Raw genomic sequence first — 12016 nt, 5'->3', positions numbered from 1 at the left:
AGAGGTGGTGGTGTTCCCATGCGCCTGCTGCGCTTGTCCTTCTAGGTGGTGGAGGTCGCGGGTTTTGGGAGGTGCTGCTGAAGAAGCCTTGGTGAGTTGCTGCAGTGCATCTTGTAGACGGTACACACTGCAGCCACGGTGCGCTGGTGGTGGAGGGAATGATTGTTTAGGTGGTGGATGTGGTGCTGATATTATTATAGAAATAAGCCGATCCTGCAGGGAGAGGAAGAGTTCTGAGCCAGTTGGAATCCATTGGTAAAAAAAAAGGCTTGCATTTATCACCTTTCACGACCTCAGGGGGGAAAAATTCAGTATCGCCCCATTTGGGGCGCCATTATTGGCCGTGCGCAAAGTTTAGTGCCTGGCGCTAATTATCGCCTCCGACAGCAAACTTGTCTTTTATCGCCCCTGGAGGTGATTTGAACGCTAAATCAGGCGCTTCACACCTGTCTTAAGGCGCAAACGCTGAGGAGTGAGGCGCTACCTCAGAGCGCTGGTGAAGCAAGGAAGGGCAAATCAAAATGAACCTGCAAAGTGCTGCTCAGTACTCAAAACTCCTTCACACAGTGTTGAATCTCTCCAGAAGTCTCTCTCTCTCTCAGAATGCGTGGTGCAAAAATGTCACCGACAAAAAAAGGCAGGAAGCGGTCGCCTTTAAATAGCGCTCCCCTAGTCCCTTTCTGACTGCAAAACGCTCCCCTCAACCTGTCGTTGCTAGCGGCAGGCGGTAAGGCAGGGGGCGCCACTCAATATCCGGTCTGGGGCGCTAACGGGGCGTTGCGCACTCGACTGACGTCACAATCTGCCGGCGCAGGAGATCGTGGCGGTAGTGTTTAGCGCCGCCGCAAAATGTCCAGTTACTTTCGCGAGCAGCACAGCCAATCAAATACTTTTGAAGCGTAGTCACTGTTGGAAACGGGACAGCCAATTTGAGCACAGCAAGGTCCCACAAACAGCAATATGATAATGGCCAGATCATCTGTTTTTAGATATTAGGTGTGGGATAAATATTATTCAAAATAATGCCATGCGATCTTTTACATCCACCCGAGAGGGCAGACGGGGCCTCGGTATAACATCTCGCTGGAAGACGGCACCTCTGACAGTGCAGCACTCCCTCAGTGAGAGTGTCAGCCGGGATTTTGAGCTCACGTCTCATGGAGTGGGACTTGAACCTCACAACCTTCTGACTCTGAGGCGAGAGTGTTGCCCATTGAGCCACGGCTGATCGCCTACGTGTAATGATGTACTGATAGCAGAGTACTACACGCTCCTGTCACTAATCCCCCAACTGAAGGATGTTGTATGGAAGTGAACACTCTGTGAGACGATAACAGGGAATTAAAGACTAATATGCAGTTAAAAAATAAAAGACAATTAATCCTCTCCTCATCAGTCAGGTCCAGGGTGGTCCCATCAGATAGATGCCCATCCTTCTCAAGGTGATATTTCCCACAAAGTTTGACATTTTTGTTAAGTACCATGGATAGAGAACTGGTTGGCAGACAGGAAGCAAAGAGTTGGAATAAACGGGTCTTTTTCCGAGTGGCAGGCAGTGACTAGTGGGGTACCGCAGGGATCGGTCCTAGGACCCCAGCTATTCACAATGTATATTAATGATCCAGACGAGAGAACTAGATGTAATATCTCCAAGTTTGCAGATGACACAAAGCTGGGTGGGCGTGTGTGCTGTGAGGAGGATGCAGAGAAACTCCATTATGATTTGGACAGGTTGGGTGATTGGGCAGATGCATGGCAGATGCAGTATAATGTGGATAAATGCGAGGTTATCCACTTTGGTGGCAAAAACAGGAAGGCAAATTATTATCTGAACGGCAATAGATTGGGAGAAGGGGAAGTGCAATTAGACCTGGGTGTCCTTGTGTACCAGTCGCTGAAGGTAAGCATGCAGGTGCAGCAGGCGGTTAAGAAGGTAAATGGTATGTTGGCCTTCATAGCGAGAGGGTTCGAGTACAGGAACAAGGATGTCTTGCAGTTGTACAGGGCCTTGGTGAAACCACACCTTGAGTATTGTGTGCAGTTTTGCTCACCTTATCTGAGGAAGGATGTTCTTGCCATGGTGGGAGTGCAGTGAAGATTCACCAGACTGATACCTGGGATGGCAGGAATGACGTATGAGAAGAGATTGGGTCGATTGGGCTTATACTTGCTGGAGTTTAGAAGAATGAGAGGGGAACTCATTGAAACTTATAAAATTCTAACAGGACTAGACAGACTAGATGCAGGAAGGATGATCCCGATGGCGGGGGAGTCCAGAACCAGGGGTCACAGTCTAAGGATAAGGGGTAAGCCATTTGGGACAGAGATGAGGAGGAATTTCTTCACCCAGAGAGTGGTGAACCTGTAGAATTCTCTACCACAGAAGGCAGTTGAGGCCAATTCATTAAATATATTCAAGAAGGAGTTAGATATATTTCTTAAGGCTACAGGGATCAAGGGATATGGGGAGAAGGCAGGGACAGGGTACTGATTTTGGATGATCAGCCATGATCGCATTGAATGGCGGAACAGGCTCGAGGGGCCGAATGGCCTACTCCTGCTCCTATCTTCCATGTTTCTATGTTTCAACTATTCCCTCTTCTCTGATTTTAATCCATTAATTATGTTTTCTCGCTCACCCCTAGCCTATTTGACGCAGTTTACTCTTTGATTAAGAATAAAATTCATCGTCTGCCAGTCATCGATCCTGTGTCTGGGAACGTGCTCTACATCCTGACCCACAAACGTATCCTGAAATACTTCCACCTCTTTGTAAGTCTCTCGTCTGCATTGTGTTTAAAGATAAGTGCCAGATAAATGACAAAATGTTCTTTCTCGTTCAGAGATTAGAGAAACTGGGATTGTTCTCCTTAGAGCGGAGAAGGTGAAGGAGAGATTTATTGGAGGTGTTCAGAATTATGAGGGGTTTGGATAGAACAGATAGGGAGAAACTGTTTCTTGTGGTAGGAGGGTCGGTAACCAGAGGGCACAGATTTAAAATATTTGCCAAAAGAGCCAGGTGGGAAAAGAGGAGAATTTTTTTTTACGCAGCGAGTTGTTGTGATCTGGAACGCGCTGCCTGAAAGGGGGGTGGAAACAGATTCAATAGTAACTTTCAAAAGGGAATTGGATAAATACGTGAAAGTAAATATTGACAGGGCTACGGGGACAGGGCAGGGGAGCAGAACTAACTGGGTAGTTCTTTCAAAGATCCGGCGCAGGCACGATGGGCCGAATGGCCTCCTTCTGTACTGTACAATTGTATGATTCACTAAAAATGGAGGCGGAATAATCAACAAAAATAGCGCATTGTTTCTGTAGCCATGTCTTCAACTTGAGTTTCATATTTTCCAGTCTCCGGAATGTCGTCCTTTACTTGTAAAATTGTCTTTGTCTTGGGGTGGGAGATTATAAATGCATGCCATAGTGTCGCTTTGGCCATGGGGGTGCTGTATGTTAATAGAAACATAGAAACATAGAAGATAGCAGCAGGAGTAGGCAATTCGGCCCCTCGAGCCTGCTCCGCCTTTCAGTGCGATCATGGCTGATCATCCAAATTCAGTACCCTGTCCCTGCCTTCTCTCCATATCCCTTGATCCCTTTAGCCTTAAGAAATATATCCAACTCCTTCTTGAATATATTTAATGAATTGGCCTCAACTGTCTTCTGTGGTAGAGAATTCCACAGGTTCACCACTCTCTGGGTGAAGAAATTCCTCCTCATTTCTGTCCTAAATGGCTTACCCCTTATCCTTAGACTGTGACCCCTGGTTCTGGACTCCCCCGCCATTGGGAACATCCTTCCTGCATCAAGTCTGTCTAGTCCTGTTAGAATTTTATAAGTTTCAATAAGATCCCCTCTCAATCTTCTAAACTCCAGCGAGTATAAGCCCAATCGACCCAATCTCTCCTCATACGTCATTCCTGCCATCCCAGGTATCAGTCTGGTGAATCTTTGCTGCACTCCCTCCATGGCAAGAACATCCTTCCTCAGATAAGGCGACCAAAACTGCACACAATACACAAGATGTGGTCTCACCAAAGCCCTGTACAACTGCAGCAAGACATCCTTGTTCCTGTACTCGAACCGTCTCGCTACGAAGGCCAACATACCATTTGAGCAGAGCTAGGCGCATATGTGCAAATCATCGTCCTGGGGGAGTCAACCATTCACTTAAGCACTAATGAGCTTAAAGTCTCCTAAATGTCTCGATTTCAGGGTCAGAGGCAGTTTAAGATGTGACCGGGTTTCCATAACTATCGCTGACGTGTAAGGAAACATTGCATCCAAAGTTTTGGAGGAGGTTCGGGAAAGCAACGAAAAGCAGCTTTGTTCTTCATTCAGACTTCCCAAAAGCGCTCTGAAAGGTGCTAATTCACGCTGGGATATAGTTCCATAGACACTGGCCTCCCATGGGTACCGAGCATTTCTTCACACAAAGGGTAGTGGAAACCTGGAACTCTCTTCCCCAAAAAGCTGTTGAGGCTGGGGGTGAACTGAAGGCTTCAAAACTGAGATTGATAGATTTGGTTAGGCAAGGGTATTAAGGGTTATGGAACCAAGGGGGTAAATGGAGTTAAGATACAGATCAGCCATGTTCTGATTGAATGGCAGAACGGGCTCGAGGGACTGAATGGCCTCCTCCTGTTCCTATGTTCCTAGGGTAGTGGCAAGGGTACGACACTTGATTTTAGTTGCCCCTGGGCTGGGAAGGAGGGGGAAAATAGTCAAAGCTGATGAGCAGAGCTAGGCGCATATGTGCAAATCAGCCTGTGCAGAACTCTGCTGTCCTTGGGCAGAGAGTGAGGCGGCAGCTGGCAGCGCAGTTTGGATCCGATGGTGTCGATCGACACAGGTACTGAGCACCAGTTGCCTTTCTTCACAATTGAGCTCAGCGTTGAGTGTCGGCAGACTATTTGACCATGGGAGCATTACTGCTGAGACCAATCCCGCCCTCACTCAATATTTACACGAACGTGTACCATCCTTTAGAGGTCACTAAACCCTGGCTGATGGGGACTATTTCCCCCCTCTTTCCCAGCCCAGGGGCATTAAAATCAAGTGCCGTACCCCTGCCACTACCCTAGGAACATAGGAACCAGGAGAAGGCCATTCAGCCCCTCGAGCCTGTTCTCCCATTCAATCGGAACATGGCTGATCTGTGTCTTAACTCCATTTACCCCCTTGGTTCCATAACCCTTAATACCCTTGCCTAACCAAATCTATCTATTTCAGTTTTGAAATTTTCAATTGACCCCCAGCCTCAACAGCTTTTTGGGGGAGAGGGTTCCAGATTTCCATTACCCTTTGTGTGAAGAAGTGCTTCCTGACATCACCCCTGAACGGCCTGGCTCTAATGTTAAGGTTATGCCCCCTTGTTCTGGATTCCCCTACCAGAGGAAATAGTTTACAACAACAATAACATTTGGAATTTATAAGCACATTTAACATAGTAAAACGTCCCAAGGCACTTCACAGGAACGTTATCAGACAAAATTTGACACCGAGCCACATGAGACATTAGGACAGGTGAGGCTCAAAGAGGTAGGTTTTAAGAAGCATCTTAAAGGAGGTAGAGTGAGGTTTAGGAAGGGATTTCCAGAGCTTAGGGCCCAGGCGACTGAAGGCACGGCCACCAATGGTGGAGTGACTAAAATCAGGGATGCGCAAGTGGCCAGAATTGGAGGAGCGCAGAGATCTCGGAGGGTTGTGGGGCTGGAGCAGGTCACAGAGATGGGGAGGGGCGAGTCCATGGGGGGATTTGAAAATAAGGATGAGAATTTTGAAATTGAGGCATTGCCGGACCGGGAGCCAATGTAGGTCAGCGAGCACAGGAGTGATGGGTGAACGGGACTTGGTGCGAGTCAGGACACGGGGCAGTGAGCACAGGGGTGATGGGTGAACGGGACTCGGTGCGAGTTAGGACACGGGGCAGTGAGCACAGGGGTGATGGGTGAACGGGACTCGGTGCGAGTTAGGACACGGGGCAGTGAGCACAGGGGTGATGGGTGAACGGGACTCGGTGCGAGTTAGGACACGGGGCAGTGAGCACAGGGGTGATGGGTGAACGGGACTCGGTGCGAGTTAGGACACGGGGCAGTGAGTACAGGGGGTGATGGGTGAACGGGACTCGGTGTGAGTTAGGACACGGGGCAGTGAGCACAGGGGTGATGGGTGAACGGGACTGGGTGTGAGTTAGGACACGGGGCAGTGAGCACAGGGGTGATGGGTGAACGGGACTCGGTGCGAGTTAGGACACGGGGCAGTGAGCACAGGGGTGATGGGTGAACGGGACTCGGTGCGAGTTAGGACATGGGGCAGTGAGCACAGTGGTGATGGGTGAATGGGACTCGGTGCGAGTTAGGACACGGGGCAGTGAGCACAGGGGTGATGGGTGAACGGGACTCGGTGCGAGTTAGGACACGGTGCAGTGAGCACAGGAGTGATGGGTGAACGGGACTCGGTGCGAGTTAGGACACGGGCAGTGAGCACAGGGGTGATGGGTGAACGGGACTCGGTGCGAGTTAGAACATGGGGCAGTGAGCACAGGGGTGATGGGTGAACGGGACTGGGTGTGAGTTAGGACACGGTGCAGTGAGCACAGGAGTGATGGGTGAACGGGACTCGGTGCGAATTAGGACACGGGCAGTGAGCACAGGGGTGATGGGTGAACGGGACTGGGTGTGAGTTAGGACACGGGGCAGTGAGCACAGGGGTGATGGGTGAACGGGACTCGGTGCGAGTTAGGACACGGGCAGTGAGCACAGGAGTGATGGGTGAACGGGACTCGGTGCGAATTAGGACACGGGCAGTGAGCACAGGGGTGATGGGTGAACGGGACTGGGTGTGAGTTAGGACACGGGGCAGTGAGCACAGGGGTGATGGGTGAACGGGACTCGGTGCGAGTTAGGACACGGGCAGTGAGCACGGGGTGATGGGTGAACGGGACTCAGTGCGAGTTAGGACACGGGGCAGTGAGCACAGGGGTGATGGGTGAACGGGACTCGGTGCGAGTTAGGACACGGGGCAGTGAGCACAGGGGTGATGGGTGAACGGGACTCGGTGCGAGTTAGGACACGGGGCAGTGAGCACAGGGGTGATGGGTGAACGGGACTCGGTGCGAGTTAGGACACGGGGCAGTGAGTACAGGGGGTGATGGGTGAACGGGACTCGGTGTGAGTTAGGACACGGGGCAGTGAGCACAGGGGTGATGGGTGAACGGGACTGGGTGTGAGTTAGGACACGGGGCAGTGAGCACAGGGGTGATGGGTGAACGGGACTCGGTGCGAGTTAGGACACGGGGCAGTGAGCACAGGGGTGATGGGTGAACGGGACTCGGTGCGAGTTAGGACATGGGGCAGTGAGCACAGTGGTGATGGGTGAATGGGACTCGGTGCGAGTTAGGACACGGGGCAGTGAGCACAGGGGTGATGGGTGAACGGGACTCGGTGCGAGTTAGGACACGGTGCAGTGAGCACAGGAGTGATGGGTGAACGGGACTCGGTGCGAGTTAGGACACGGGCAGTGAGCACAGGGGTGATGGGTGAACGGGACTCGGTGCGAGTTAGGACATGGGGCAGTGAGCACAGGGGTGATGGGTGAACGGGACTGGGTGTGAGTTAGGACACGGTGCAGTGAGCACAGGAGTGATGGGTGAACGGGACTCGGTGCGAATTAGGACACGGGCAGTGAGCACAGGGGTGATGGGTGAACGGGACTGGGTGTGAGTTAGGACACGGGGCAGTGAGCACAGGGGTGATGGGTGAACGGGACTCGGTGCGAGTTAGGACACGGGCAGTGAGCACGGGGTGATGGGTGAACGGGACTCAGTGCGAGTTAGGACACGGGGCAGTGAGCACAGGGGTGATGGGTGAACGGGACTCGGTGCGAGTTAGGACACGGGGCAGTGAGCACAGGGGTGATGGGTGAACGGGACTCGGTGCGAGTTAGGACACGGGCCAGCGAGCACAGGAGTGATGGGCGAACGGGACTCGGTGCGAGTTAGGATACGGGGCAGTGAGCACAGGGGTGATGGGTGAACGGGACTCGGTGCGAGTTAGGACACGGGCAGTGAGCACAGGGGTGATGGGTGAACGGGACTCGGTGCGAGTTAGGACACGGGGCAGTGAGCACAGGGGTGATGGGTGAACGGGACTCGGTGCGAGTTAGGACACGGGGCAGTGAGCACAGGGGTGATGGGTGAACGGGACTCGGTGCGAGTTAGGACACGGGGCAGTGAGTACAGGGGGTGATGGGTGAACGGGACTCGGTGTGAGTTAGGACACGGGGCAGTGAGCACAGGGGTGATGGGTGAACGGGACTGGGTGTGAGTTAGGACACGGGGCAGTGAGCACAGGGGTGATGGGTGAACGGGACTCGGTGCGAGTTAGGACACGGGGCAGTGAGCACAGGGGTGATGGGTGAACGGGACTCGGTGCGAGTTAGGACATGGGGCAGTGAGCACAGTGGTGATGGGTGAACGGGACTCGGTGCGAGTTAGGACACGGGGCAGTGAGCACAGGGGTGATGGGTGAACGGGACTCGGTGCGAGTTAGGACACGGTGCAGTGAGCACAGGAGTGATGGGTGAACGGGACTCGGTGCGAGTTAGGACACGGGCAGTGAGCACAGGGGTGATGGGTGAACGGGACTCGGTGCGAGTTAGGACATGGGGCAGTGAGCACAGGGGTGATGGGTGAACGGGACTGGGTGTGAGTTAGGACACGGTGCAGTGAGCACAGGAGTGATGGGTGAACGGGACTCGGTGCGAATTAGGACACGGGCAGTGAGCACAGGGGTGATGGGTGAACGGGACTGGGTGCGAGTTAGGACACGGGGCAGTGAGCACAGGGGTGATGGGTGAACGGGACTCGGTGCGAGTTAGGACACGGGGCAGTGAGCACAGGGGTGATGGGTGAACGGGACTCGGTGCGAGTTAGGACACGGGCCAGCGAGCACAGGAGTGATGGGCGAACGGGACTCGGTGCGAGTTAGGATACGGGGCAGTGAGCACAGGGGTGATGGGTGAACGGGACTCGGTGCGAGTTAGGACACGGGGCAGTGAGCACAGGGGTGATGGGTGAACGGGACTCGGTGCGAGTTAGGACACGGGGTAGCGAGCACAGGAGTGATGGGCGAACGGGACTCGGTGCGAGTTAGGATACGGGGCAGTGAGCACAGGGCTGGTGGGTGAACGGGACTCGGTGCGAGTTAGGATACGGGCAGCAGAGTTTTGGATGAGATCAAGTTTATGGAGATAGGGTAGATAGAGAGAAACAGCTTTAATCATCTTAAACACCTCAATTAGATCACCCCTTAATCGTCTACACCCTGACTGAGGTCCGTTAGCCCAGACCAGGAATTGAAAGCCGTCTTCGTGGTCTGAAACAACGACAGAAAATGTTGGAAATACTCAGCAGGCCAGGCAGCATCCGTGGAGAGAGAAACAGAATTAACGTTTCAGGTCGGTGACCTTTCGTCAGAACTGGAAGAAAGTTAGAGATGCAACAGGTTTTAAGTGAGTGTGGAGGCAGGGAAAGTGGGGAGGGGAGGAACGAACAAAATAGAAGGTCTGTGATAGGGTGGAAGGCAGGAGAGATTAAATGACAAAAGGGATGATGGTGCGAGGCAAATGGAGATGGTAATGGGAGAAGTAAAGAAACAAAAGACGGGCCTGGAGGAGGTGTAAATGGGAATGGCAGAATCATCAACAGCTGCTGTCCGAAAAAAATGGGAGCGGTGGCTATGATCTGGAATTGCCGAACTCGATGCTGAGTCTGGGTTGACTCAGTTTGTTTCGCTGATCACTCTGTGATTCCATTTGCTTTCAGACCTCGAAACTCCCCAAGCCGAGCTTTATGAGGAAGACTCTCCAAGAGCTTGGGATCGGGACGTACGAACACGTGGCCCTGATAGAGGAGACATCACCGGTTTCCGAAGCGTTCGGGATCTTTGTGACAAGAAGGGTGTCTGCTCTGCCCGTAGTGAACAAGCTGGGTAAGTGACAGGTGGGTATAGGATGGGGTTGGGGGGGGGCGGGGGTGGAATACGAACGGGTAATGGAGCTGCCATTTCAGACAACACAGAAGAGAGCAGAATTGGACTTACTGGACTGAGATGGCTAAGCAGTTGAACTTAAAAGGGGATGTAACCTCCAGAGGTGCATTCTTTGCCTTGCAACTACTCACCCTCAAAAGGAGGTGGGTGCTGATACAATTGGAGCATTCATAATAATAATAATAATAATAATCAACTTTTATTGTCATTGTTAGTGCACAAGTGCAGTACAACGAAATGTAGGCTTGCGGCCCCCGAGAGTGTACATTTAGATTAAGACATTTAAACATTCAACATTCATTTGGCTTGTAATACATTAACATAAACATAATAAAGTGCATTGGCAGATGTGCAGGCTTTAGAGTTTATTTGTGGAGTTCAGTAGGATGACAGCCCTGGGAAAGAAGCTGTTCCTAAATCTGGTCATTCGGGTGCGAATGCATCTGTAGCGTCTCCCAGATGGTAGGGGGGCGAACAGACTGTGGCTGGGGTGGGTAGGGTCTTTGATGATGGCCCGTGACCTCCGTAAACAGCGTTCCTGGTATATGTGCTCTATGAGATCGAGATCTGAGATCGATAAATTTTTTATTAGGTGGGGGTATCAATTGATATGTGGGTAGTTTTGTTTATTCATTCATGGGATGTGGGCGTCGCTGGCAAAGCCAGCATTTATTGCCCATTCCTAATTGCCCTTGAGAAGGTGGTGGCGAGCCGCCTTCTTGAACTGCTGCAGTCCGTGTGGTGAAGGTACTCCCACAGTGCTGTTAGGGAGGGAGTTCCAGGATTTTAACCCAGCGACGATGAAGGAACGGCCGATATACAGTTGTACAGGGCCTTGGTGAGACCACACCTTGAGTATTGTGTGCAGTTTTGGTCGCCTTATCTGAGGAAGGATGTTCTTGCCATGGAAGGAGTTCAGCGAAGATTCACCAGACTGATACCTGGGATGGCAGGAATGACGTATGAGGAGAGATTGGGTCGATTGGGCTTGTACTCACTAGAGTTTAGAAGAATGAGAGGGGATCTCATTGAAACTTATAAAATTCTAACAGGACTAGACAGACTAGATGCAGGAAGGATGTTCCTGATGGTCGGGGAGTCCAGAACCAGGAGTCACAGTCTAAGGATAAGGGGTAGGCCATTTAGGACAGAGATGAAGAGGAATTTCTTCATCCAGAGAGTGGTGAACCTGTGGAATTCTCTACCACAGAAGGCAGTTGAGGCCAATTCATTAAATATATTCAAGAAGGAGTTAGATATATTTCTTAAGGCTAAAGAGATCAAGGGATATGGGGAGAAAGCAGGGACAGGGTACTGAGTTTGGATGATCAGCCATGGTCTCATTGAATGGCGGAGCAGGCTCGAGGGGCCGAATGGCCTACTCCTGCTCCTACCTTCTATGTTTCTATGATATATTTCCCAGTCAGGATGGTGTGTGACTTGGAGGGGAACTTGGAGGTGGTGGTGGGTAAATGGAGTTGAGGTCCAAATCAGCCATGATCGAATTGAATGGTGGAGCAGGCTCGTGGGGCTGACTGGCTGAGTCAGAGCGTTATTCTGGGCTTTGGGTTCAAGTCCCCACTCCCGAGACTTGAGCACAAAATCCAGGCTGACACTCCCAGTGCCAGTACTGAGGGTGGGCTGCACTGTCGGAGGAGCTGTCTTTGGGATGAGATGTTAAACTGAAGCCCCATCTGCCCTCTCTCAGGTGGATGTAAAAGATCCCATTTTGAAGAAGAGCAGGGGAGTTATCCCCGGTGTCCTGGGGCCAATATTTATCCCTCAACCAACATCACTAAAACAGATTATCTGGTCATTTAGCTCATTGGTGTTTGTGGGAGCTTGCTGTGTTCAAATTGGCTGCCGCGTTTTCCTGCATTCACATTACAACAGTGACTACACTTCAAAAGTATTGAATTGGCTGTAAAGTGCTTTGGGATGTCATGAGGTGGTGAAAGGTG

At 51.7% G+C, this 12016-nt stretch overlaps 1 protein-coding gene across 5 annotated transcripts in view; it reads left to right on the top strand.

Annotated features, from left to right (window-relative positions):
* prkag3a (protein kinase, AMP-activated, gamma 3a non-catalytic subunit) overlaps nt 1-12016 on the top strand; it is a 67620-nt gene that overhangs the window by 35478 nt on the left and 20126 nt on the right. For all 5 annotated transcript variants that reach the window (XM_085986806.1, XM_085986805.1, XM_085986807.1 and 2 more), the window contains 2 exons: nt 2646-2772; nt 9830-9995. In XM_085986806.1, coding sequence (XP_085842932.1) covers nt 2646-2772; nt 9830-9995 — 293 coding nt within the window. The remainder of the gene's footprint in view (nt 1-2645; nt 2773-9829; nt 9996-12016) is intronic.

The sequence above is a fragment of the Somniosus microcephalus genome, chromosome 4 (assembly GCF_052327205.1).
Source record: "Somniosus microcephalus isolate GS21.2 chromosome 4, FLI_Smic_1.0, whole genome shotgun sequence".
In the NCBI taxonomy this organism is placed as follows: Eukaryota; Metazoa; Chordata; class Chondrichthyes; order Squaliformes; family Somniosidae; genus Somniosus; species Somniosus microcephalus.
The sequence above is the reverse complement of the archived record's forward strand: the minus strand, read 5'-3'. Positions and strand labels throughout refer to the sequence as shown.